The sequence below is a fragment of the Leuresthes tenuis genome, unplaced genomic scaffold (assembly GCF_036924035.1).
Source record: "Leuresthes tenuis unplaced genomic scaffold, fLeuTen1.0.hap1 SCAF_15, whole genome shotgun sequence".
Lineage (NCBI taxonomy): Eukaryota > Metazoa > Chordata > Actinopteri > Atheriniformes > Atherinopsidae > Leuresthes > Leuresthes tenuis.
This window is the reverse complement of record NW_027325369.1, coordinates 29,818,069-29,845,938: the sequence shown is the minus strand read 5'-3', so window position 1 is coordinate 29,845,938 and position 27,870 is coordinate 29,818,069. Positions and strand designations below refer to the sequence as shown.

At 42.9% G+C, this 27,870-nt stretch overlaps 2 protein-coding genes across 3 annotated transcripts; one reads left to right on the top strand and one right to left on the bottom strand.

The window, feature by feature from the left end:
• The first annotated feature begins 12 nt into the window (after positions 1-12).
• On the top strand, positions 13-19,190 carry ttc7b (tetratricopeptide repeat domain 7B). 2 transcript variants are annotated; one of them, XM_072365937.1, is made up of 21 exons: positions 14-221; positions 2,229-2,383; positions 2,464-2,539; positions 2,639-2,731; positions 3,055-3,218; positions 4,264-4,385; positions 6,107-6,185; positions 6,923-7,098; positions 7,238-7,301; positions 7,393-7,530; positions 7,641-7,829; positions 7,970-8,087; positions 8,495-8,552; positions 8,761-8,833; positions 8,988-9,148; positions 9,246-9,362; positions 9,520-9,617; positions 14,539-14,679; positions 15,986-16,188; positions 17,124-17,197; positions 18,175-19,190. In XM_072365937.1, the coding sequence occupies exons 1-21, from the start codon at positions 101-103 to the stop codon at positions 18,320-18,322; spliced, it is 2,568 nt and encodes an 855-aa protein (XP_072222038.1). In that variant the 5' UTR covers positions 14-100; the 3' UTR covers positions 18,323-19,190. The 2 variants fall into 2 exon arrangements, with proteins under 2 accessions (XP_072222039.1, XP_072222038.1); XM_072365938.1 differs by lacking the exons at positions 14,539-14,679; positions 15,986-16,188; positions 17,124-17,197; positions 18,175-19,190 and adding an exon at positions 10,869-14,517 and having other exon boundaries at positions 13-221.
• A 1,125-nt stretch (positions 19,191-20,315) lies between these two features.
• calm1a (calmodulin 1a) lies at positions 20,316-26,449 on the bottom strand. Its single transcript, XM_072366131.1, has 6 exons — positions 26,336-26,449; positions 22,553-22,583; positions 22,320-22,463; positions 22,105-22,211; positions 21,539-21,674; positions 20,316-21,451 (listed from the first exon to the last, which is right to left on the bottom strand). The coding sequence occupies exons 1-6, from the start codon at positions 26,336-26,338 to the stop codon at positions 21,423-21,425; spliced, it is 450 nt and encodes a 149-aa protein (XP_072222232.1). The 5' UTR covers positions 26,339-26,449; the 3' UTR covers positions 20,316-21,422.
• Between the last annotated feature and the right edge of the window lie 1,421 nt (positions 26,450-27,870).

The following is a 27,870-nucleotide window of genomic DNA, read 5'->3' as shown; positions in this document are numbered from 1 at the left end:
AAGCTGTTTGTCTTGTAGGTGTGAGCTTGACGGTCGCAGTGGAGGAAGACGGAGGCTCTTGTTGTGTTTTGGTCCAGTGGAGTCGACCTCGGTCACGAAAATGACAGCGAAGAAGTCGGGCTCACGACTGGAGACTGAGATAGAGCGATGCCGCTCAGAGGGCCAGTGGGACAAGATACCAGAGTTGGTGCGACAGCTATCGGCCAAGTTAATATCAAACGGTAGGAAACGTGCGGGCTCTCGCGCTGCTCTTTCATTCGGTGTAGGAGGCCTTCTCCCCGGCCTGAGTCCTCGGTGCTTCCTGACAGCAAATGGGAGTTTTCAGCACTGTGTCCTACCCAGAGTCAGCTAACTGATTAAAGTTAAGGAAGAAACGGTGTGTGTCACGAATAATGTCTGAACCTTTGGGTGGTTTGGTGTGTTCACACTGCGATACGATGAGTTTTGAGATATGAGCTGTGGTCTGGGTCACCGTGAAACTGAACCCCATTCAGAAATCTATCGTTAGATTAACAATACATGTGTGACAAGCTAATGCTGTTTTATGAATTATCCACACGTACACTAACAGACACAATCAACGTAGAATAAGAAAAATAATCAGTGTCACCTCTGTTTCTGTTTATCCTTCCGCCACGATTTTGATTGAGATTGCTAATTGATACCAAAACGGAGAACAGTTGTGATTTTACTGAACTTAAACCGTCTCTCTTGGATTTTCATTATAGCCGATTTTCCCAGAAGGATCTGTGTCTTAGTTGTGTGTCTTAATATTTTATCCAGGAAGAACACACGTTTGCCGAAACCACATATTGTGGATTTGCAGTGCAGCTACATGCTAACTGTCAAACTATAAGAATGTTTTTGAACTGTGTGACTGTCGTCATGACGTCAAAGTCGTTAATGCTGGCGTGAGATTTTGGTTCACTAATGAATAAACAGCACTTTAACTATGAATTAAAGTTTTATTTTGCTTCGTAGTTGGTTCGCGTTACTAGGGGCTTTATATTTGATTTGACCAAAAAAAATTAGTTGGTGATCAATGTGATCATTTTATAGACTAAAATAATCATTTAGAATAAGTTATTTTACTTATATCAGCTCTAACAGGAATCTGTGTTATGATCAGTAGCAGGATTTCAGGTCATATTAGCCTTTTATTATCTAAACACACACTCACATGACTGAGAAACTTGTGCATAACTCTGGCTGGTATGTGTGTAAGCAAAGCAGCCTTTCTCTGTATGTAGATTTACTTCTTAAAATCTTAGCAGTGTGACTCTTAAAGGGACATATTTACATTATGATTGGCTTTGCTTTGGTTATTTACCTTTGACCAAGATGTGTAGCTATTTCTACTTTGTTATTTTATGTAGAACTATATGTAGTACTGTGTAAACATCCTGATCCATTCTTCATTTCTTTATTTTTGCTTCCAAGCAGACAGACTTTCCTGTAATCTTCTAATCAAAGTTTTTCTTTGGACATTAGTTGCTTTTTCATTCATTTTCAGTCCAGTTCCTGTATCTGACCATTTTCAGAGGAATTAGTGTGTTTGTTAAGCCACCTAACACCTGACCTATGAATCATTTAGGCTCCAAACTCATAGGATGAACCAGTGTTGTGTCGACACATAACAGACAACTTAGCAAAATGTATCTTTCGGCACTTTGTTACTAGCAGCCTGTCAAAAGACACATCATTTGTTCACATTTCTTTAGTTTAATCTGCTAAAAACAGCAAAGATAACACAGTTTGACAGACAGAAAATAGGATTTCTGCAGCAACAAGGTGATTCCCAAAGAGCTATCAGCTGAAAACTTGGCATATCTCAGCATGGTGTGCAGTGTGTCCTTAAAACATTTGAGGAAACTGGACAAGTGGAGGACAAAAGAAGAAGTGTCAGGCCTAAAAAAACTATCTACAGCAGATGAACAGGATCTGAAAGTGATGTCCTTAAGAAAGAGGAAAAAATCCAGCAAAGACCTGACAGGACCTGAGAGATGCATCTGGACCTTCAGCTGATCCATCTACTGTTGGCCCAAGTCAAAAACTGACTTTCAAACCCTGTTTTCCAAACAATATATAAAGGAATAAGGTGTGAAGACGTTTTCACTGATCTGTAGATTCACTTTTACTCACCTCAGGTGCTGAAGATGTATCACAACTGAGGACCAATAGACATAGTTTATGATTCCTCTTAAGATATTGTGTATTTTTGTGCGTAGATGACCTGGGGGAGCTGTTGCAGGGGGAATGCAAGCTCCAGTCATACTTGAAGGAGAATCCCATCAAACAGGGTGCGAGTCCCAGAGGCCCACGTCTTAAACTGGTGGAGGTCAGGAAGCATCTAACTGCTGCTCTGGACAGAGGAAACCTCAAGGTAACTCGGGAACGAGAGATGATTAATTCATTGTGGGGCTCGTGCAAAAGTCTGAGGCTTCAAATCCAACTTTCCTCCAGGCTGATTACCTCCAGGAAGCCAGCGCGTTGATGGCCAAACTCTGTTACGTGGAGGGAGAATACAGAGATGCTTTAGGTAACTCTCACTCTGTTTGCTCTTTATATTATGTGTACGAAACACTTAATGAGTCAACGAGGTTCTCTGTAACTGCAATGATAACTGCTATTTTTCCAGGTCACTACAGCAGGGTGAACCTGGATGACATGCAGCTGGTGGGAGCTCCTGTGTACAGGCTGTCCATGATAGCAGAGGCTTACGCCACCAAAGGTACACACAGACACACTCAAGCGTCATTTGTTTCTCATGACCTTCTTAACTTGCTTCAATCCAATCTGTGCTAATCTCTGCAGTGCTACTTCTGTCCACATGGTGGCAGAACAACATTATTTCTGTGGTTTATATATGTCTTTGTTTCTTTGATTAACTGAGTATATTGTGAGAGATGAAAAACATTTAAAGTTGGGTAAGGATGATCGTCCCAGTGTCCAAAACTGATGACTAGCAGACGCAGTCAGCTGACTCGCGGCCTCTGTCTCATCTAATTTGTCTTCCTGTCATCCTGATCGCTGTCCTCCTCTCCTCCCTCCAAGGTTTGTGTCTAGAGAAGGTCCCAGCTGCCTCTCCGTCCCTGTCCAACAAGAACACCGGGTCTCCGTCGTCCAATAGGAGCACAACAGGGCGCGAGCAGGAAATCATCACCTGCTACGAAAAGTCCGGAGACATCGCTTTGCTTTACCTGCAGGAAGCCGAGAAGGTGCGTGTGCTCGAGGGTGTAAAACTGGTACATTTGGTTCACAGTTTCTCTGCACATATCTTGTGAGTGATCTGAACTCTGAAGTGTTCTGCCAAAGTTGTGGGAGTGTGATGAATATTCTGCTGAGTGCTACTTGCCAAACGACAAACAAGTCTCTTCTTTACTTAGAAAGCAACTGCAGCCTCATGCGTGCTCAATATGGGGCGTTGAATCAAAGAGAAGTTTTAATCTAATCTGTTGGTTTCCTTAGTTAGGCAGCTTTATTGAATTGGCATTAAAGATTGAACTAATTTGGATTTTAATTATTCTCATTTTTAATTGGATTATAATTAGCTTGAATTGGATTCTGCCTCTTAAGAGCTTTGAGATCACATCTGTTGTTATTTGGAGCTATATAAATAAAGCCGAGTTGAATCTGAGAGGACATACAGACGGGATAATCTGCAATAAAACACAATGATAGAAGTATTCCCTCAATACAACAATAAAAATAGAAATAAAATAGTAAACAGAAGAAGGGGTTTAAGGCTGGAGCGACAGAAATATGAGAAACATTTGAAGTTCAAGTTGTATTTGTGGATATTAGATAAACTAAAAGTTATTTTTATCATCTGCTGGTTGCTTCCTGAACTAATGGATACAATTTGTTCCAAAAATATGAATCACAATTCTTTGAATGTCATATTTTGTCCAATAAACAGTACAAAACACTTCCCAAGAAGTAAATATTTAGAGCTTATGTTAAGAAAAAGACTTAAACAACTAATCTCTTGTCAAAATATATAGAAAAAATGTATTCTTTTATTCAGTGAATTGTTTTAGATCAACACTCCTAAATTATAATCTTTAAATACACTTCTGACACACTAATGCAGTGAAAATAACCAACATTCAGGCCAAGAAAGCCCAGGATTACCAAAATACACCAGCTATACTAACAGAAACATGATCATTTGGTTCCATCAAGTACAGAAATCAATCTACCTGATCTGTGAACTTTCTTTGATTTGTCCTAATTACTTTCTCTCCATCTGTGTTTCTGTAGGCGTTATCTGCAGGGATTCAGAACCGCAGCCCGAAGCCTGGACCGGCAGCCCAGGACCAGGAACTGGGCTACTTCCTGGAGACGGGCCTGCAGAGAGCCCATGTCATCCACTTCAAGAATGGGTAAGAGGTAGAAACGGGTGGTGTAAACTTTCTTAACATTTTTAAAGGCTGTGAGTTGCCTGAACAGAAGTCATTGGAGGCCCTTTGTGGGCATTTTCTGCCCACTTTGCAGTGGTGGTTTAACAGAGCGTGAACACAGTTGCGTAACAAATGCAGTTAAACTCAAAGTTTAACTGCTAAGACCAGGAACGTCTTTGTAGCAAAATCTCTTTTTAATGCGGTTGTACTGCAGCATCAGAAACTAGAAGGAGAGTAAACATTGCATATTTGTTGTTTCATCCATGTGGAATTCTGACATTACTTATGTTTAATAATTCAAACCTGAAGAAACATGAATTTGTTTATGTTCTTAAGGCATTTCACTGATTACATTAAGATGATAGTCCAATGGATCATCCCTGCTTATATCAGACCCTTCTACACCACTGAAATATATGAGCTCATCCACGTTTTAATGTACCTTTATAATCCCCAACACATACAGGACTAAATGACTTTTTGAGTCAGTTTATCTGAGTATATCTGCACGCTGATGGAAGCAACACAAACTCACACCCGAGGGGTTGCTTTGTCAGCCAAGATAGATCAGGCTGTTATTCAAAGACCTGACCTTAAAGGGGAACTCTGGTATTTTTAAACCTAGACCTTATTTCTGGCATGAAATACGTTTATCTACTCACCGAGAGCAGTTTGGTGAAAGTCGGCGTCCTTCGGAAGATATTTAGATAACTCCTGATTGGCGTATATTCATATAACGGAGTGAACAGGGCAGGGATGATGCAGCCTCTAAATAAGGCATTATCTGTCTTTATTTCACCAATACTTTAAGACGAATGAATGAAAGAGCGTGAACTATAGCTCTGTTAGCTCATAGCTGCTGTTATGTGGCTATTTGCTGCCATAGGAGAGCTAACGGAGGGATTTCTACACAGGCACTCTACTGGGACCACTTCATCCACACGCCCCCCTGCAGCACAGTTTATTGACTCCGTGCTCTGTGACAGTCGGCTAACTTCACACAGAGTTTGCTACTGCTAGTTTTGTGCAACATGGCAGGATATTTATCAAATGTTGACAATGTGAACGATGACTTTGAGTAAGATGGACGTTCTTACCGGAGTGAATGAGCTGTGCTGCAGCCATGCAAACAATTATTTGTTGGTTACAGTAGTAAGATTGTTGTACTGCTGCACAAGTTCAACAGCCTGCTTATCCGTCATGACAGGGGCGGTGAAAGCTAAACAAAATCAGGAAAAATCCCACCAGGAAAATATGTTATTTGTCTGGAATTCCTAAATTCCCAGTTGGTATTGAATGCAGCACCAGTGCATTCACATTCAAGCAGCTGGTAACATCCATGGGTGTCACATAATGCTGCGAAAACTCCAGTAGGAGGTGTTTACGTTGCAACACAATGTGACTAATACTTCCTACGGCTTCATTTTATTGTTGCTAACCCTCAGCATGGCCTTATTCAGGTCTTATTTGGTTAGAAGATGCTGTTTACATGGCAGCTTTTGTTCACATTAAGGTATAAAATGATCGAACATTGTAGTTAGTTTGAGTAGTTCTTGGTTTTCAGACCACACCTGAAGTTTTCTGCAGTGTTGACCTGTCAGAGTCCTGATGGACACAAGCGTCATCTTCACGTGTGCATCCACACTCTCATTAACACACAGATGGAAACCATGTTAATCTGTTGTCTTTCTCCGCTGCCATAGCAACCTGACACATGGCGTGGGCAGGTTTCGAGAGATTCTTCGGGCTGTGGAGACCAGAACCACCCAGAACCTTCGCATGGTGAGGAATCGGTTTGTAATTTGTCTGCTCTGATTACAGATTTTGGTCGTGTTTATGTTTATATGTGTTTAATCTTTTCTTAGTCTTGATAAGAAACTGAATTAGTAAGCTTCCCAAAATTTTGAACACTTGTTAAGAGGTAAACGTAAGATTTGCATGCAAACATGAAGTAATATAACAGAGTTCTTACCAGCAAAAGAAGCCGTTCTCTTTATTTCTGTATGTTGTAATCCAGGCTTCTCAGTTCTTATGGTGGCAGTTTGAGCGAGTACACGAGTCTCTTTTGAGCTGTCTCAACTTAATAAAGCACAGTCTTTGTCTAAAAAGGCCTCCCAAAAGGAGTGGCACAAGACCAGAGTCAACATTTGTTTGGTTCGCTCGAGATGGAAAGCCCTACGACCAGCTGAGGGGCTCAAAATGAGGTTTTATTTTTGGTCTGAGGTTCTGCTGCTCCAGTGTGACTTTCAGAGGTTTCTTAAGGTCATTTACTGGACCTTTAATCATCTGCCTGCCTCCATGAATAATACCAACACTGTTCCACTCAGCCTTTTATGTTGGCTGGGAGAAAATGTAACAAAGGCAGTTTATTTCTCTTCGTATAGATACCAAATATGGAGCTAGAAAAAGGTGTTTTTGTTTGATCACAGAAGGATCCAGATTAGAATAACCTCCTAGTAACAGACTGCTGCTGTGTTTGTGTCAGAATGTCTTTGTCAGTTGTGTGTATTTGTGTCCAGACCATTGCCAGACAGCTTGCAGAGATCTTGCTAAGAGGAATGTGTGAACAGAGTTACTGGTCTCCTCTGGAAGACCCACCCACAGTGTCACCGCTGGACGATCCCACGCGGCAAGGACACACTCTCAGCAAGAACTACAGTCTGAGTCGACGTCCTCGGGTGTACTCAGGAGAGAAGTAAGTGACCACAAGGGTGTCTGTTGGTGCTAAACTGAAAATATAAGTCTGGCTCTAAAATAAAATCAGCTGCCAGTTCTGATCGCTTTTCTACTGCCCTCGTCGTTGTCCAACCTCACCTTTCTCCTGTATTTCTCAGTCTGTTTTGCCCTCAGGAGAACACAGAGGAAGCTTTGCTGCTGCTGCTCATCAGTGAGTCCATGGTAAGACGAACACCCCGCAGAACAGTAGATGTTAAATTCATCCTCCTGAAGCAGTTTCATTTGTATATCACTGCTTGTTTGTGTGTTTCAGGCCAACCGTGACGCTGTCCTGAGCAGGATTCCTGAACACAACGACGACCGGATCATCAGCCTCCAGTCTGCCTCTGTGGTGTACGACCTGCTGACTATCGCTCTGGGCAGGAGGGGGCAGTATGAGATGTTGTCAGAGGTGAGGAGTCCCTCTGTGGGCTTTGGGAGAAGCGGGACACCCACATGTAATTACAGCTAGCTTTGGGGGTTTTTCAAAATAAATCAGTGTCCTCTTCCTGCTGTCTCCAGTGTTTGGAAAGAGCCATGAAGTTTGCCTTCGAGGAGTTCCACTTGTGGTACCAGCTCGCCTTGTCTCTAATGGCAGCTGGGAAATCAGCTCGTGCTGTTAAGGTCCTAAAGGAGTGCATCCGCCTGAAGCCCGATGACCCCACCATCCCACTGCTGGCTGTCAAACTGTGTATTGGACCTCTGCACTGGGTGAGGACCAAACCGTGCTCATAAATTCAGGCTAATTAAGTGTGTCAGCCTTTGTCCTTTATCTGTTATTGGACTGCCTCAACAACTTTGTTCCCTCTTTGTCTTTGTGTCATTTACACGTCTCTGCTCCCACATTTCAGTTGGATGAAGGAGAGAACTTTGGAAAGATGGTGATTGACATGGGAGAGAAAGCAGCTGAGTTCAGAGCCAAAGGCTATTTGGCCATCGGGCTCGTTTACAGCCTCAAAGCCACTGACGGTGAGTCTGCACAGCACATCTGTTTGTTTCTTACTTTCAGGAATATACAAAGAATTAGGTGGTAAATAACTTTAGCATTTAAAGTTAAAGCTGTGTGCCTTAAACACTGATTTTAGATCCATGTGTTCTCCTTAAATACTTAAATTTTATGGAGCCTTCATTGCCAACACATTTATTTAACAGCTTTAGATACTCATTACAGTTAAGATGAATGATTTACTCATCGAGGGTGCAGAAAATCTTAAAAATAGACACATTTTTAAAGATTAAACCAGTTTTTTGCAACCTTTTGGCCTTGTATATCTTACAAAAGGCAGCATGGAGGCAGGGTCACACAGCAAACCATGCAGCTATTTCTGTTTCCAGAGCATGTTCTCATATCTGATGGTTTCTCTGCCTCTCTTCAGCATCATTGCGGAGCACACAAGAGGAGTACCAGAGGAAAGCTCTGGGAGCCTTCCAAAGGTTTGGACATATTGTTTTATCTTAATAATGTGGTCCATTGATTTAAATGTCCGCTGCTTTGATTTCTGATTAGTTTCTTTGGCTTTTCTGCTACGGTACCATTTTCTGCCGCACTGACCTTATTTCCCCACAGGGATCTTTAAAGTTTCATCCAGTGTTATTTATCTTTTATTCAGCATGTCTGAACACAACCTCTTCTCTTCTGTAGAGCTCAGAGTCTTTCTCCCACTGACCATCTTGCTGCCTTCTACTTGGCACTGCAGCTTGCTGTTTCCAGACAGGTAATGCAACACATAGAAATAAGATAAAAGCCTTGTTTGGGACATAAGATCCACTCAATGAAAGTCAGAACATCAAGCAGATCCTTCATTTGAAATGGTGCATTTTATCCCAACTCTAGTACAACCTGTAGTTTGTGTATGTGCTTGCATGTAGATCCCCGAGGCGCTAGGTTATGTTCGACAGGCATTACAGCTTCAAGGGGATGACGTGCACTCCCTCCACCTGCTGGCCCTGCTTCTCTCCGCCCAGAAACACTACCACGATGGCCTCAATATCATAGAGATGGCCCTGTCTGAGTACCCCGAAAACTTCAAGTGAGCCCAACTTCTGCTTCTGAAGCATCTCAAGTCAGGCACACGCAGTGTTTAGTGTTTGTTCTCATGAGTTTACGGTGGTTTGTGTGTTTTGTAGTCTGCTGTACACAAAGGTGAAGCTGGAGGCGATGTGTAGAGGACCAGAGGAAGCTCTTCTCACCTGTAAACACATGCTGCAGATCTGGAAGAGCTTTTACAACCTTACAAACCCCAGGTACACCCACAGGTGTATGCACCGCCTCCCTAAAAGCAAATGCAGTGCTCACAAAGTACTGAAATACTGCAGCACCTCTCAACAGAAAACGAGCTTTCTAACATTTTAAGGCACTATAAGTGGATGAAAACAACGTTTGATCCGTCCATGTGTGCAGTGATTCAGGGCGTGGCAGCAGCCTGCTGGACAGAGCCGTCGCAGACAGACGACAGCTCAACGCCATGACTCTGCCGGACTTCAGTGACCCTGACACCGGTAAGCACACACACATTTACACACACAAGGCCTCCTGCTCCCTTCACAACAAAGTACACCCTCTTTTAGCTCTGAGGATTTATATAAAGTCCACCCTTACTGCTTCCACAGGTATTAAGAGGTTAAGTAGCAGCCAGGAGCTGCTGATCAATGCACTGATTAACTGATCATCAGTCAGTGTGAGCAGCTCTATGAAAGCAGAGGTTTAGTCAGTTTGCTGCTCTGCAGCATTCAGGTGTGTGTTAACACGATGCCAAGGAGGAAAGACCTCAGCAATGATCTCAGAGAAGCAACTGTTGCTGCCCATCAATCTGAGAAGCGTTATAAGACCATTTCCAAACTATGTGGAGTCCATCATTCTACAGAGAGAAAGATTATTGACAAGTGGAAAACATTCAGGACAGCTGTCAATCTTCCTAGGAGTGGACGTCCCAGCAAGTTCACCCCAAGGTCAGACCGTGCAATGCTCAGAGAAACTGCAAAAAACAGGTCAAAGATACTGAACTGGTCAAATTATCTAAGGAATTCTGTTTATCAGAAACTGTGGTCCAACTGAGCCTGTAGGATGCAGCGTAATGTCGTCCCTTCATGTCGTTGTATTTACAAGCTCGTCCCCTGGGAGGCAGTGGTAGCTACTGGACTGACTATTAATGCGCTGAAGGTAAACGCTGCTGCTGGTAAATGGAAAGAATCCATCTGACCCACAGCTAAAGCTGGGCTGAAACTGGCTCATCAACAGGACAAAGATCCCAAACACAGCAGCAGATCTACAGCAGAATGTGTGAAAAAGAAAAGAATCAAGGTGTTGCAATGGTCCAGTCAGAGTCCAGACCTCAGCCTGACTGAAATGCTGTGGTGGGACCTTAAGAGAGCTGTGCAGAAACCAATGCTGCAAACCTCAATGAGCTGAAGCAACGCTGGAGAGGAGTGGGCCAAGATTCCTCCAGAACCATGAGAGAGACTGATAACGTCACACAGAAAACCATTACTGCAACTCACTGCTGCTGAAGCTGGTGAATCACGGGGTTCACTTAGTTTTTCTCACTCTGTTTTTATTTGATAAATGATGACAGTGTAGTATGTTGTTCATCTGAAGTTTAATTTAAACCTGATATGTAAACTCTTGAAATGAAAGAGGGTGTACTTTCTTTTTCTCTTCTTTAACACATCAGTTACAGGATGAAAAGGTGTTTTTTCTTTTCTTTCTTGTTTATTTTTAATTCACTTCTGTTTTATTTCCTCTTTTTTTAGTCTCAGGCTCTTCTTCCTCCCTCTCTGGTTTCGAACCAGTCTCCCCCATCTCCCCATCCACCATTTCCACCCTCTCCTCCCCACTGTCCTCCCCCTCATCCCCTTTCTTCAGCTTCCAGTCTCCTCCTCTTTCCCCACCAGTTAAAAACCCTTCCTTCCTCCCCCCTCTCCCTTCCCCCCCGTCTTCCTTTCCTCTTCTTCCTCCTCCTCCACCCACCAAGACCAGGACTCACTCCTTTTGCAACCACGTCGTCCTGCGTCAGCTCTCCTCCACCTGTAATCTGCCTCCACGTGCACTCTGCCTGTAGCATGGTGTGGAGAGTGACTTAAAAGAAAAAGGTTTTGGGTGGATTTGCATGTTCAGTAATGCGGTATTTGAACTTGGCTCACTGTGCCTGATCATGTTTGTGTTAGTATTAGCTTTTGGCTATTAATTCATGCCTGTATAAGGGTCCGAATACTGGGTGTTTGCTACCTTTGCTGACTGTTGTTTCCACAAGACATTGGCAACGTACCTGAAAGATAATTTATAACTGATAATAATGTGGATCGTGTGTTTTACTTCATCCCAAAGACTCAGATTTGGTGACTAAGGAGGCAGCGAAGCATCACTGAACTCATGCTGAGCAGCTGAAAACCACCAGGTCTTATCTGTTTTGACGTTGTAGCGCTACAAGAACGTCGCATGGAGATCATCTCATATTTAAAGAGCAGAATTACTCTTTCAATATTAGCTTTGTAACCTTTTTAAACTTTCAGATTTATTTAGAAACAAAGCGTTGACATCTTCATAAGCAGCTGATTAACAAAACAGAAGCTTAAAAGTGCACAGATTGAGATTATCGTGCGTCCTGAATCCGATCAAGGAGTTTGAATTAATAATAAAGAACTTTGAAAGAATTTACAGGGTCCCTATTTGCAAGACAAGGGATTATTTCCCATCATGCACCTGGTGGAAATTCTTAACAACAAGTTGATCGATTAGCAGCTTTTAGCCAAAGCTGCGTTTTAAAGTGCACATGAAACGTCGTCGTAATGCAGTTAGTTGCTCCTCCTTTTGTTCAGTCCAACTCAACCGTACGTTTTTGGCCTCATCGCCACGGTTACTCACGGTCACTGAACAGAGGAAACGAGGCTAAAGTCTTACGATGATATTAAACATGTTTGGTTTAGTCAAAATTTCCAGATGTGAGAGAAATACCGCCTTAAAGCAGCCTGGATTGAGTTTTATGACCACGATACAACAAACGACCGAGATCAACGGGATGACGCTACAACGCCCGTGAGATTCTGGGAGACTGTCCCAGATTGCTGGAGGCGCCTCATAGTTACACAAACCTCTGACGCCTGTTGCTTTGCAGTCTTGTGATTTACACACCGCACTCTGATTTAAAACCTGCCGGGTGTCTTTATGTGTCTTCTGTTCTTCTCACTACTTCCCATCTTTCTTTTCCGGTGAGGTTTTGTCTTTTCAGTCAGTTTGTCTGCTCGTGATGAGATGTTCAGTGACGTTATTTGAATCTGTGAAAAGACGTCTGTTGTGGTCAATGAAAAAAGTCCTGAGATTCAAAGTTTTGGGCACCAGAAGGAAGCAGAGAAAGATGAGCCTCTCAGGCTTTAAGCTGATTGAAGTTCATGGCAGATACCGGTAAATATGATGCTTGGAAACCATTTATGGGAACAAAAAGAATATTTATAAGGCAGCTGGTCTGTTGTCATGTGGTGCACTTGTAGGGAATCGATGCTCTTTTCTACCATGAAAGAATTGGGCTGTTTCTTCCTCTTTTTCCGTCATTAACAACCGTCTTTCTGTTTTTCCCACCCCTCCGTTTTTTCAAGGCGGCCTTCAGGACGCTAACACTCTTGGTTTTTCCTCCATGTTTTCTGTTTGTAAGTAGCCATCTAACCTCCATCCGATCATCTTTGTCCCATCCATCTTTATGTCCCCTGTCGACCTGATTTTTTTTTTTTTTTTTTATTTGCCCTGGTAAGGTTCATATATACATGTGTCTACATATATTTTCTGCTTTAACATGATGTCTGCGTGCAGTTTCCCGGAGAATACACTTTCATCATGTTGGTGATTTATTATATAAAGGAATATGGTGACTTAAAGGGAGACCTCTCTTTCTATGTTGTCACATTAAAGCAGCTTAAAGGTGCAACGTCCGGGAACAACTTTAGGCTTTGTTTGAAGTTTTTCAGGTTGTTTAGAGTTGTTTCTCTAGTTTAGACTTAACCATCTGTGGCACTCATGTGTAACTTTTCCAGCTAGTAAAAGCACTACGAGTGTGACGCATGCCACCGATGAGCCTTTGGTGTTGTAGTTAATTTGCTACAAAAGAAAAAACCACAGTGAAGATAAAGGAAATAACTGCTTTTACAGGAGAAATCTGTCATTAAAGAACCATTATCAGCTCTGCACATCTGTTATCAAGATGCAGTTGGTTTCAGTAAATGACACTTATAACCGTGTATCTTCAGCAAAGAAAAGACACTCGATACACTCAGAGGAAACCGAACAGCTTAGGATGATTACATTTTTTCCCCTGTAAGTCAGTGCATTCCTTTGATTCAGCAAGCAGCTTCTGCGCATGTGTTATGTGGATTTTTAGGCATAAGTAACTGCAGGAGCTTCCTTATCAGCCTCGTAAAATGTGTATAAGTCACTTAGGAAACTTTATTTTCTGCATTTAAAGCAAAATGCCCCCCCCCCCCCCCCCCCCCCCCCCCATGAGGTTTTTTTTATTTTAAAATAACACATTTGATGGGTTGAAGCGTGTATTACAGGCTCAAAATGGCACAAGTGAAAGCAACCCTGCACTTTTTAATATAAATGACAAAATAACCGCTCTCACATCCTTAATATTATTATCAATAATATTGTTAAAAGTAACTTTATAGTGTGTCGAGGTACAAAATCTACAAGGTGGAATAAACCCAGCTGCATACATTCAGCCCCAAACAGAAACATGGTTATTAAAGCATAAATGCAGCATTCGACCAAGAAAGTGAGAAGAAGTGCATGAGAAGGACGTTGTGCTCAGGAAAGAGGAGGAGAAAAAGGTGTTTCTAGAGTTTAATCAGTTTAAATCTTTGAACGGCATATCGAACATCACAGCCCTTCAAAACAGGATTTTTAGCCTCAGAAGTGTTTGTCGTGTGGACAAATGACACATCCTTCAGTCATTTCCTGAAATCCACTTATCAGCAGCAACCTCGCACACACCCTGAGCTTCAATAGTTCAGTCCTCTTCTCCCTGTGACTGAGAAACGGATCAAATCAGATGAATTCGTCTTTGTTTAGTTCGATTATTCCTCAGCAGAAACTTCACCGACTCGTTTGTAACGTCAGAACGTCATCGTGTCACGTGTTGCTTTCACAGATTGTCCCATTTTTGCAGACCTGTAATAATCAGATTTAATTCAAACAAAGCAGTAGAGGTAATGCTTCCTGTCATTACTAACGAGCAGAGTGTTGCTGTTTCTGCATGAGTGTTTATTTTAACTTCATCCAGTGCGATAACGCTGTGCTGCAGAGTGTGGAGTGATGTGGGCTCTGGAGCTTCTTCCTGCTGAGCTCTGCTGCTGCCTTTGGTTGAACGTGTCCATCTAACACACTGAATACAGGGGATTGCACGCGTGTTACAGTGCCATTCTTTGCTTCCAGGTTCGGTGCACGCCACATCCATAGCAGCCAGTCGGGTGGAGCAGGCTCTGTCGGAGGTAGCCTCCTCACTGCAGAGCAGCGCCCCCAAACATGGACCCCTTCACCCCTGGATGACCCTGGCTCAGATCTGGCTGCACGCAGGTTCGTTTGCACACATTTACACCTCACAAATGTTGTTTTATTTTAGCTCTTTTAAAGCAAAATTTACCAGAAGGGAATATAAGAAGCGATTTCCCATCAAACCTTTTAACATTGGACAACAAACCTTGGCTGCGTTTCCCAGATTCGCTAAGAAGCTAAGCGCTCTTAACACTAAGAAGCTCTTAGCACTCAGAGCTCTTATCACTAAGAGCTTCTTAGGAATGCTAACTAAGACCACTTAGACCGCTCCTAAGAAGCTCTTAGCACTAAGAGCTTCTTAGGAATGCTAACTAAGACCACTTAGACCGCTCCTAGCGCTAAGAGCTTCTTAGCGAATCTGGGAAACGCAGCCCTTAAAAGTTAAAAAAGAGTTAAAAAAGACTCGTAGACTGTTTTAGCTCATTGGAAGGAAGTGAAATAAAGTGTTAAAGTTGTTAAATTTGTGCAAACTTAGAAGTTAAAGCAAGTTCTGGCCTGTGAAGCCTGGTTCCACCGGGGGAAACAATGTGGTTTCTTATTAGTAATTAAATGAACACAGCAGTTCCACCATCTTTCTTTTATTTAACCAGCTCAGGCTTCATGAAACAAACCGACATGAGGTCGAATTAAGTGTTGGGATCAGCTTTCAGGACCGTTTCTAAGAGCTTTTTGATTAGATGTCCATTAGATAGTAGTAGTAGAGTTCACTGATTCTTCTTTCTGCATCAACAGCAGACGTTTGCAGACCAGAGCGTAAACAGACCGATGAGTTTGCATAAACAGATGCAGACACACACACACACACACACACACACTCGGACAGAGGCAGTTTGTTCTCCTGTTTATCTCCCCAGCTGCTTCCTGTCATAGGTGGTCATTTCCAGCTTGGCGACACAGTTAATGTAATCAGCCAATTAGAGGGCGGGCAGTGAGTTCAGCTCATTTCCTGCCCGTCTTCTTCGTCTTCGGTCTTCCATCACAAAAAAAACCCACTTGATTAAAGCCTTAAGTTAGAAAAGGATTCTCTCTTGAGAACACTTTCTTCATTCTGCTCGTTTTTCTTGCAGCTGTCTCACATGGGGCTCATTTTAAAGGGTCTGAATATGGTTAGATTGCAGTTTATATCTAATTAATACACAAATGTATCTGTGTGTTAATATGAGCTTAAATTATTAGGTGTTTGATGAAGGAACTGATGGTGAAATCTGTTGAAAGTTGCACATTTTACTGAAACAAAAAGCCACTTTATGTGCATTTTTTTCAACATTTCCTGTCTCATCTCACGGTTTGGGACCTTCCCTCTCTGCCTCTGCCTTTTCTCGGACAGCTGAGGTGTACATCGGCATGTCGAAACCCGCCGAGGCTACGGCGTGCACACAGGAGGCCGCCAACCTCTTCCCAACGTCTCACAACGTTTTGTACATGAGGGGGCAGATAGCCGAGCTGAAGGGCAACATAGACGAAGCCAAACGCTGGTATGAGGAGGCCCTGTCCATCAACCCGACCCACGTCAAGACCATGCAGAGACTGGTAAGACGAGAGGAAACGGTGTTTCTCTTTTATTTATTCTGAGTCGTGCATTTACTCGCAGGCTTCACCAGGCGTACAGAACCAGTGACCCCACAAAACTAAAGAACGTTTTCAGGATCAAATTGAGCGAAAATCTTCTTTAAAATGAAAAATGAACTCGCACTAACTGTCAGAAATCACCTACTACTCATTATAGAGCGAGTTTGCCATCTTGTAGTGCTGTCCAAATACAAAGTGTTACCTTATATGGTGCTGAAAAATAACAGATGGAAGACGAATACATGAGACATAAAGTGCTAAGTGTGATATAACTGATGGGAACGGAGCAGAGAATCACAGCACAAGCAGCTCAGAACATTTAGTATTTGTACGTTTGGTTAAAAGTTGAAATCCATCCATCCCCCAGATTCCTCCTCCAGCTCTTCCAGAGGCCGTTTAGTCGTTCCCAAGCCAGCCGAGGCCTCCTCTCAGGGGATGGTAACAGCAGGATGTTTCCTACCAATCCTTCCACTTCTTAGATCCTTATTAAAGCCTGTTTATGAGCAGATCTGTGACCATAGGTGAGGGTCGGAGTAAGGTTGAAAGCGGTGCCGTCTGTCCATCTCCGGCTCCAGCGTAACCTCCTCCACCTCAGGGTCGTGACCCACAGAGCATCATCATCATCTCACCTCAGATAGGTGAAGATAATGGATGGACCAGAGTTTACAGATTAAAGCAGGTTAAAATACTCTGATTTAAGACTTTTAATGGATTTTCTTCCACATTTCAGATGAACTTTTCCATAAACCAGAATGTTTCCACCACCATGAGCTCCACTTTTCACATTTTATTGTTTCAGTTTCTTCAGACGTGACGCTGGGATGGTTTTATAGGTATTTGATGAGATTTCAGGGTTTAATTCTGCTGTTAAATTAAGGTTTTTTAATCTTTTTCAGGGTCTGATTCTGCACCAGCTGCAGCGCTTCAGTCTGTCTGAGAAAGTCCTGAGAGACGCTGTGCAGGTCAACAGGTTCGTGTTCATCTTCTCCTCCTTTTCTTCACATCCTCTACTTCTTTCCTTTTGCTTTGTCATTATTTCTTTGTGTCACACTTCTTTTTTTCTTACCTTCGCTCACATCTTCCTCGCCTTGTTTTTTCCTTTTCGTCTAGCTTCTTCCTCTCCTTCTCATCCTTTCTTCTCTCCTTTCCACTCCTCTCTCCATTTTCTTCATTATCGGTTTTATCTTACAACTCCTCTTCATCTGAATCTCTCCGACTCTTCTTCTTTTATCCTTTCTTTTTGTCTACCTCTTTATCCATTTTTTCTTCTTTTATCCACTTCTATTTTCTTTTAAACCCTCATCCTCTCCTTTCATCCCTCTTTATGTTTCCTTCTATGTCCTTTGTGCTCTTTCTCTTCTCCTCTTCCTCTCCATTTTCCTTTCTGCTGTCCTCCTCTTTTCCATCCCTCCTCTTCACGCTCACACTTCCCCTTTCTTTTACCTCTTTCCTTACTTTCTTTCTTCATCCATTCTTCTTTTCTCTCATCCTAAACTCTCCTATTTTCCATTTAATTTTTTCTCTTTTCCCTGGATCCATATCCTTTCTTTCTTTAACATCCCTCCTTTCCTTATATTGCTTCCTTCTCTTCTCCTATTGTCAGTATTTCTGTTCCTGTTTCTTCCTCTTCTTCTTCTCTCCTTTCCTTTCCTTTCCTCCCTCCTTTATTTTCTCCATGGTCATCGATTTTATTCTCCAACTCCTCTTCATCTGAGTCTCTCCTGCTCTTCTTTTATCCTTTCTTTTTGTCTTTCATCTCTTCCTGCTGTCCTCCCCTCCTTTTGTCAACTCTTTCCTTACTCCTTTTTTTTTTTATCCCTTCTTCTTTCCTCTCATATCCTGAATCTCTCTTTTCCACCTCGCCTTCTTTCTTTAACATCCCTCCTTCTCTTCTCGGCCTGTAGTGTTGAACACATTTTGAAAGTAACCCTCTCCTCCTCCCGCCAGCACGGCTCATGACGTGTGGAACAGTCTGGGCGAAGTGCTGCAGGCTCAGGGAAACGCCGCCGCCGCCACCGAGTGTTTCCTCACCGCCTTGGAGCTGGAGGCCAGCAGCCCCATCCTGCCCTTCACCATCATCCCCCGAGCGCTATAAACGCAGCGAAACCCTCAGCACTGTAGCACAAAAAATGGACCTGAGAGCGGCCCCATGCAAACACACACATACTGTAAATAATGCAAAACCAGTTCTCCCCTTTACCCTTCCCACAATGCCTTGCTGTGGCTGCGTGTGTGAGGTCATGAGTCTGTGTGCCGATACATTTGTCGTGTGCCTGTTTGCATCCGTGCATGCGCACCAACCTCCATGTTTGCGTGCCAACTTGTGTCTGGTTGTTGGTGTAAATACGACTCAGAATTTTGTTTACATATTTAGTCCAAACACCTAAAAAAAACAAGGTTTCCTTTTATGAGCCAAATGTCTCGGTTACTCGAACACAACACACACGCTCACTTGTTGCTGTTGAGATGGAGCAGATGTCTGTTACCGGCCGACCGGCGGCGGACTCGATCGACGGATCACCGAAGAATCAATCAGACGGTTGATGCCAAATCATTGGGTGCTTTCACGCAGAAAATCAGATTTAGGAACGCCGGCGTTTTTATATGGAGGGCGTTTACTCTCATATGTGCAGTTAAAGGTTAAGTTACTGATGACCTCATTTGTTGTTTTTCTCCTGAAAAGGAGGAATGTGTTGCTTAAATTTGATCTGATTTTCTGTGTAAACGCACCCACGGTGATCCTGTTTATGTGTCCCGTCAAAGCCAGATTAATAGTTATTTTTTATTTGATTTTTGATTATAAATACAAAGAATTATTGCTGTATATTTGTTTGATCCTTGTGTATTATTATTATTTTAGAGAGTAAATTATAATTCTATTTTCCAGAGATGAGTCATTTTTGCTGTAAACGAATGACTGAAATTAGAACAATGACGACCAAGATAATAAAAGTGGCTAAAAAGAAGAATTTTCCTTATTTATTATGTCAAACGTCCTCTGACGTGGAAGGCTTTGGTAAAGCTGTGTGTGGTGTTCCCCCTGGCTGTGACCTCAGGGCCAGCGGTGTGCGTTACCGTCTCAGGTTGTGTTGGAGGGCGGCGCCGCTGACACAGTTTGTCCCCACCGAGGTCTCTACCGGACTCTCCGGTGTCACTAACCCTTAACCTCCATTTATTTCTAAGGATTCATCTTTAATCAGTATAAGAGTATTGTTGCCGTCTTATGCAAAACATTTATGAATTCACTGAAAATAACTCACTTTATTACACCTTCAGTTTCTTATTAAACACAACTAATCAGCCAATCACATGGCAGCAACATGGTGCATTCAGGCGCCCACACTGAGCATCAGAAAATATATTATTGCCAACTGAGCATCATTTGGCCTTTTCCATCCTGTCCACTATGGGTTACTGGTCCATTTAACACATTTAACTACATTTCCTGCTAAAAACCTGCCTCCACTTCAGTGTTTTGACTGAAAAAATGGTTTAGACTGAGAAACATTGGGCTTTTTTTTTCCCCATCATATTGCTGCCAAATGGCTCATTTTTGGTTTTGAAGGTTTGTTGCCTGAATTATGAGTTAAAAAAAAAAAAAAAAAAAAAACTTCTTTTAGTTTGTTCGGCCTGAGGACTCTTGAGTATCCAGTCCATAAAAATAAGTGAGAGAAACCCAAAACAGGAGTAGTTCAACGCCTCCAACACTTCTCCATGTTTCCTCTCATCATCCTGATTCTTTAAAAAACAACAGTCTGAGATGTTTCAGAGAGTCCCAGAAGTGTAAAATAAATCCAAAACAGCTCAATATTTGGGTTATATCAGCAGGTTTTCCCTCATGTACAGACATTTTTGGCCATCTGGAGAAGTACTTCTGTGGATTATTTGTAGTTTTTTGAGAGACTTGCATTTAAAATTCATCCAGTTTTTCCTTTATGAACTTTTACTCATGTTATATACCTTTATATAAATCAAAAGTGCGACTCTGAATTTGCAGTAATTTTGTAAAAAGTTGGACCACAGGTGGTGGGCTCCTCGCTGTGGGACATCACGCTCTGGATGAGTCAAACATGCACACACGCAGCGTCTTAGTTCATGAGATTTTATTGGAAAAACAAAATGTAAAGACTAGCATGTACAACTTGGAATGCAGATCAACTGAAGGGAACGGCTGGGCCGGGCTTTGCCGCGCTCACGCACGCACACAGACAGACACACACACACACAAACTCGCACACAAACACGATAGAAATGCCGCAAAGCGCCGACCCCGTCCCCACTAAACTGAAACTCACACCTTCGTACAGTTATACACGCACAGCCTTTGAGGCAATACGCTGCACCGAGCAGGCGACCCAAATTTGATTTTTTTTTATCGTTTTAGAAACATCCGTAAACCTCCAAATGAATACTTGATCTGGTAGAAGTGTTGGTTAAGTCATAATGATGTTGCCTCAGAAACTGTACTTATACATGATCATCTTTAAAACCCAACCGCCGCCAAACGGGCTCAAGTCTACGCCCCGCCCAGGCTTCACCCTCCAGAAGAAAAAAGGTAAACACACAGAGGATAGTGAGTAAACTGACATGCCAAAACACAAAGTCTAAAATGAGCTCTTGTTTATTCCGTTTTTAACTTTTTTTCTTAAAAATATCCTTAATCGCTGACCTCATTCAGGAGGACAAACACACCCGCTGGTTTACTCACTCCCACCCCTCCCTCCCTCCTCTGTGGGCCCCAGACCAGCCTGCCACTGGGCTCTATGCAGTGACCCACGTAACGCTGCATGCATGAAGAACAGGAACGAAAAGAAGAAGAAGAAGAAGAAAGGCGACTGGCCAGCCCAAATAACCATTGTGACATCAGGCGGGTGGAACCAGAAAGCAGAGGCCGAACCAGCCAGCTGCTCACAGGCTGCTTGTCTAACGAGTTTAGATCTGATTGGGCAGCTCAGCGCTGGAGTGGGGGAGGGAGGGGGGTACAAGCCAGAACATGCAGATTCATTTAGGTTGGTTTCTTCTTCTGTTTTTTTTTTTTTTTTGTCTTTTTTAAGCTTGTTTATATGGACAGATTTTCAGTTTTCCAACATTCAGTTTAAATCGTCTATACAGAACAGAATGATTAAATGTAGATTTTTGCAATAAGAGGTAAGTGAAACATCTGACTGATTCTTCTTCTTTAGTGCGAGCCCCGTTCATTTGGCGGTCATCATCTGAACAAACTCTGTGGAGGGAAAATACGAAGATAATCAGGAACTATGTCTACATCGTGTCAGATTTCACCCTCGTCTGCTCGGATCTCCGGACGTACCTTCGTAGTTGACCTGCCCGTCGCCGTCGATGTCGGCTTCTCTGATCATCTCGTCTACTTCCTCGTCAGTGAGCTTCTCCCCCAGGTTAGTCATCACGTGACGCAGCTCGGCCGCACTGATGTATCCGTTGCCGTCCTGACCGAGATTCAAGGGGTGAGTTTAACAAACACGAGGTAGTTGTACACAGCCTGATCAGATAAAAGCTTCCACTGAAGACCTATTCAACGCCATCCTGGACGCTGCTCAGCCAACTGTGACGCTGAGAAACATACGACTAAATACTACGAAAAACCACAGAACTAATGTAGAAGAACAGATTTACAGGAAGTACGAGGCCATTATTTCTACTTTGATCAACTTCTCATTTTCTCCAACCGTTGCAGGGATCTTCCTCCACCTCTGGGAACTACAGCTTCTGCACCGACGGATTGTTGTGACAACCGCAGACAAAGCTGCTCACAACCTCGTGACCTACAGGAAGTTGCACCTGACGACGCCAACAGCGGTAACATTTTGTTGCAAACATGAACCCACCTGAATGTAAAGCTTAAACACCCCGACTTACCTTGTCAAAGACTCTGAATGCCTCCCTGATTTCCTCCTCGCTGTCAGTGTCCTTCATCTTCCTCGCCATCATCGTCAGGAACTCAGGGAAGTCGATGGTGCCGTTGCCTGATGGAGAGGAGTCAAAGAAAAGAGGTGAACATGAAGCTCTGACAAATATTTACATGGTTTTAAAAGACAAGTTAACTTTCCCTGCATGAAATAGCACCACCGTACCATCAGCATCCACCTCATTAATCATGTCCTGGAGCTCAGCTTCAGTTGGGTTTTGACCCAGTGACCTCATGACGGTGCCCAGCTCCTTGGTGGTGATGGTGCCATCTCCATCTTTATCAAACAGGGAGAAGGCCTCCTTGAACTCTAGACAGGAACAGAGACGAGGGGAGAGGTTTGAGGCGAAGTAGTGACAGCACATCTGAATAAGCTGACTGATAAAATACTGTTTGTACCAGCGATCTGCTCTTCTGTTAGTTGGTCTGCCTAAAAAACAAAAGCAGATGAAAAGACAAAATCAACTCAGATGCAGGTTTAAGTTTAACCTGCAGTCATTTATCAGATGGTAAACAGATGCAGACCATGTGACCACAGTACAACAACCAACCAACAATCTTAGAGAGCCTTCACTTTATTCTCCGTGTGTGAACAACCTTTATACAATCGAAGTGAATATCTGTGAGGTCTGCCACCAGTTTCGCTGCTTTTGGTTCGGTTTTTTTCGGCCCTCTGCCTCCTCCATCAAGCCTCAATCCTGCGGCTCCTCGACGCTGTTTTAGGTCTACTGCTCCACTGATGGCTGCTGGTTTCATGCTGAGCCCATCCAGCGTCCCGCGGACCATCACCAAGCCTTCAGCCAGGCACTCGGCCCGCTTGCTGTTCTGGACGCCCTGTTTTTTAACCTCTGCCAACTCAGCTTTGGTTCTCTGCAGGCAGCTTCTCAGGTCCTGCATCTCTCTGACGAGGTTGTCCATGCGGCTGGCTGAAGTGTCCATCAACATCTGCAGGAAGGCTCTGTAGTTCCTCTCCTGCTGCTGGATGAGCTCCTTGTAGTAATGCTGCTGTTCATCCAAGAGGTCGTAGACTGTGGACAAGCTCACCAGCTCATCCTCTGCTGGGTACACGGCAACTTTCTTAGGCAGCATAATGAGGGAACAATGGCAAGAAGGATGGGAATTCTGTGCAAAGCTGGGAGGAATGGGTGGACGATAAAAGTAGTGACTCGACATCTATCAGTCGCTTCTGATTGATAAAAATGATAAAGAAGACACCGAAGCACACGCCATCTATTTCAATAGTCACATAACTGTAAGGGCAGAGAAGATAAGTCTCGATTTGAGCAGCTGTAGAAGCAGATGTTATCAATCCTCCTGGATAAACAGTCAGTTAGATGGATGTACGAGTAGTGAAGAGGTGACTGGATAATTGCCCGACTCGCCTTTCAATCCTTCCAGCGTGGATCGGTGATAGATGACAGAAGTTTTCACAATCCCTCCAGAGAAGCAAAGGTCAGCAGACTGGACTGACCTGACATGTGATGCGTCTCTCTTCTACGAGCCGGGTGACAAGTTGATTGAACAGCTGGTCCTTCTGCTGATGTTGTCCTGTTTGCTCATCCATCCATCCGTTCATCTCTCAATAAATCTCTCTCCCAGTCTTTGTGTCTTGCAGCACTAAGGGTGTACGTGACCAGACACTGCGCTTCCCTCGCTGCATCAGACTCCAGGTGGGTGACACTGTGGAGATCCCCTCTGCCTGCACCTTCATATCAGCGAGTGCAAGCTTAGGCATGACAGTGAAGGCTCGGCTGTCTTTCCATCTGTCCAAAAGCTGCGCAGTAAAGATGCATGCAGCGATGAAGTGTACACCTCCTGCCGGAGTTCAACAGATGAAGAGCCTTTCATGTGTGGGTCCATGCAGGGGCCCCAGGCCAGAGGAGGTCAGTCAAACAAGTCAGAAAACTACTTTACAGTGTGCACGAGTAACAGAGTCCAGACCGGGGGAGGTCATGGGACTGTTGTGTATGCTAATCTGTGACCTGTCATCTCACGACTACAGTTGCAGCTCCTGGGGTGGATCAGTTGACTGGTCATCTGGCCTCCCACACAGCATCGTGGGAAACACCAAACGGGCCCTCGTCCACACACAGTTACAGTGTGTGTGGACACACCAACTTCCACCAAGAGCTTTCACTCAGTTAAGAGACAGTTTGACATGAACGAGCCAAACCGGACACTCAGTTCATTTACGGCTTCATGCAATAACACATAAGAACACATTTTAACCAGACGTGGAAGGTGCTGACAGCTCGATTTAAAGCCCAGTTAGATTGCTAAAAATGAAGACTGACCTTGAACCAACTCAACATGAAGCCTTTATGGTTTTACCAATACATTTATGACTCCAATAAAAATGTTCTTACTTTCTCTGGTTTATAAATCTTTACTTCATAACCATGTGATGCTGTGCATTTTATTTCAGATAAACACGTGAAAACGATGTTACTGCCAGGCAGCAGCAACAGGAAGCCTCACGACAGTAAAGTACAGATAACACACATGTGTGAAGCCTTGAAGATGTGAGCACGGCTGATGGTTAACAAGCTGCTAAACCCTCTGGTATCCAGGCCAAGCTACTTTCAAGGCACAGCAACATGCAGCAGCTCAAGTTTCTGCCACGGTAGATGGTGCGAGACGAGGATAGAGGATGTACCTTTCACTTTTAGAGCACACATCCTAAAAGGTGAGTTCCTCCACATAGAGATTATAAAAACAGTCACAATGAAGATCACTCGCAATACAAGTCTTTCTGCTTCGAATTAGTGTAAAAGACAATTGAAATGACAACTACAGCAGATGTCTTAATCCCAGCGGCTACGCCCTACTTCTTGTGTGAACTTTCTTAAAATTGTGGGAATCCAAAAGGTGCAAGGGTTCAAATTGCCTTCAATGCATGTGGTGTGAAACTTAAATGCTTCACAGTACACTGAAGAGAAAACTCAAAGTTAAGATAAGATTACTTACAACTATTATCAAAGAGAAAATGAGCAATGACATAATATCCATGTAAAAGAATAATACAACATTTGTGTCAGTTTCATGAAGCTATTTGATGATGTCAGCCCAAACAGTCGCAATCTGGTGATTAATATCTGAGACGGGCCCAGCTGCATGCTGGGGAGACAGAAGCATTAACCACGAGTTTTATCCATTAGTGCTCAACTTTTCCTTAATATAGATTTATGAGCACGAAGGTTGTGACCAAGACGTGGATCCCGAAGCAGCTAATCTTTTTAGAGAGGAGCAAACACTGTCGGAAACTACAGTTTGTGTGCTTTATTTGTAGGGAGTGGCAGCACTACAACCCACACTTGCATCCTCTTTCCCCCTCAGCTGAAACGTGCAATACCTGTCCAGACTGGACTGGGATTTCTTCAGCTGTTGAACGGTTATTCTTCATTAATTGTGACTGAGGTGAAGATAAAAAAAAAAAATCACGATTATGATTACTGAAATTCTAATTATGCTCAAGGCTTTTGGATCATTGCCCTCAATTGTAAGATGTTGTATCATATGGCAAAGTATACATTTAAAGATTTTTAAACCTATTACCTGTGCAGATTCTTACACTGTTACATGTTAGACTTTTAACAGCCGTTTTGACTGTTATAGTAACGTGTGAAAAATCACACACCTTACCCATTAGCCCACTTAATAGCTTAATGTTTAACGTTCACGGTTAACAATTATTTGTCGTGATCCCATCCTATGAAAGCATACCCGAGCTAAACTATCGCCACAACTCTTCAAACAAAAATGCTTCGTTGACTAGCGACACGGCTGTCAAATACCGGGAAATTAGTCATTGACGGTGTAGTATTAGCTGTGATGCTAACAGCGGCAACAGCCACAACTTACAACCGACACCACCGGTAACAAGTATTACCCGTTAGCCTGGGGTAACGTCGACCGTTGCTATAATTACACATGCCGATTTTAAGCCACAGTGATAAGCTTCTCGCCCGCCTCAACGGTTTACGTTTAGCCGCCACAGCGTTAACGGCTCCCTATGAGTGTTAGCTGGCTAACTCAGCGGTTCAAACGAGTCCTCGCGCTGGAATATTTAAACAACGATAAACCGAGAGACACGTGAAAAACACAGTGTGGCTTAGAGCCAACTCAAAACAAATTGAATTCGGGTCCGACACATTACAAACCACGGTTGATTTAAAAACTCACCATGTCTGTATGAGACGAAACGGCTGGTCTACTAGCGCTACGGGAGAGAGGAAATGGACGGTCGCCACTGAGCAAGGCTGACTGGAAGGAGAACCACCTCTATACAGCTCCCTGTATTCCTCCGCACTGTGTGAACTTCACTCTGATTTTATCGCACCCTGCTCGTCTTCGCACATGCGCGCCTGCGCACTCCTCACACCTCACATACCTTGGCGGCTGTGGAAATGCGCGTTTAAATTTCTCGGTTGGTCTTTGTTTAAATATCGTTGTGATTTTGAGTGATTAAAATGTTCTCTGATCAAGAAACGTGTACTGAAGTTGAAACAAAAGTGTTTTTGGTTTTTTTGCTATAACAGGAGAAATTTCACCTATTCATATTGAACTTATGAACAGTAAAGGCTATTTTATTTATTTATGAAGATTTTTTTACTGCGATATACAATCCAAGTTACTCCTGGTGGGGAGGAAAAGGTTTCTGGTACCATTCAGCCATGAAATATATCCATAGGTGCCCAGTTTTACCTTATTATAGATTCATTAGCACAAAACCTGTGTATGTCATTCAGAGATCTCGGCTTGAAACTCACTAATATACACTGAACTGTAGGCAAAATAGGTTTTGATTTAAATTAGAGGCCTCTTTTAGAAATATATTGTGTCTTTACCTTGTGTTATCTCACACTAATCTGTCTTTATTCTGAACTTTTATGGCAACATATCTGTGATTACATCCATTGGAATCTATTTCTCCACGAATATTAAATATGTTATATTTATATATGTCTGTGTTTGTGGTTGAAAGATTCAGAACAATGCAAAATAATTACAAATATAACCATAAATTACAGACATACACTGGGAAATTGCTTATTTTATGCTGATTGGAGTGTCTTGGATGAAATATACATAAATTATTTTTTCATCCTTATTGAATGATTTCCAACATATTCCCTTTCATTAATGTGTCTTACCGTTTGATTCAAAATTATAAGTAATGTTTTTGTAATTAGATCCTGCTTCACACTCGACAAATTGTATAATTTGCTATTTTGAGTATTTACTTCTTCACAAAAACTCTACTTTCAAACACAAAACATAATGTATCAGAAGATTATTGTTACAGATATCTTATCTTGTCCTATCTTATCCTATCTAAATAATAAAAACAATATTTAACAGCTGTTTCGTCCCATACCACATCTGCTTTTCCCTGGAAAACCGCCACTTTGGCAACGTGACGCCAGGAAGAGTGACGGACTATTTTGTTTTACACCTACTTTTATGAAGGCGGAAGGATACGCTCGAAAAGTCGCAACTAACAGCTCTATGAAGGCTGCGGCACGGGTTTTAAAAGACGAGTTTTTATTGGACATGACAGACCCGCAATGTTCCAAAAATATAAAGAGGCATCTGATTGGCTATCTCGGATCTGCAATGCGTCAAACCACAGCGCGGCAAAAAGGGCAGAGGGAGCGTCTCTTCCGCTTCAGTATTTTATGAGAGTAGAAAATCGGCAGGTGATGTGTTCCAGGTAG

Coding starts and splice junctions, on each gene's coding strand:
- ttc7b (XM_072365937.1), top strand. CDS start 101: ATGACAGCGAAGAAGTCGGGCTCACGACTGGAGACTGAGATAGAGCGA. Junction 2,384..2,463: donor TGGACAGAGGAAACCTCAAG/GTAACTCGGGAA, acceptor ACTTTCCTCCAG/GCTGATTACCTCCAGGAAGC. Junction 9,149..9,245: donor GAGTACCCCGAAAACTTCAA/GTGAGCCCAACT, acceptor TGTGTTTTGTAG/TCTGCTGTACACAAAGGTGA.
- calm1a (XM_072366131.1), bottom strand. Junction 21,675..22,104: donor CATTCAGAGTCTTTGACAAG/GTAAGTCGGGGT, acceptor AATCTCGGTCAG/GACGGCAACGGATACATCAG. Junction 21,452..21,538: donor CGGGCAGGTCAACTACGAAG/GTACGTCCGGAG, acceptor TTCCCTCCACAG/AGTTTGTTCAGATGATGACC.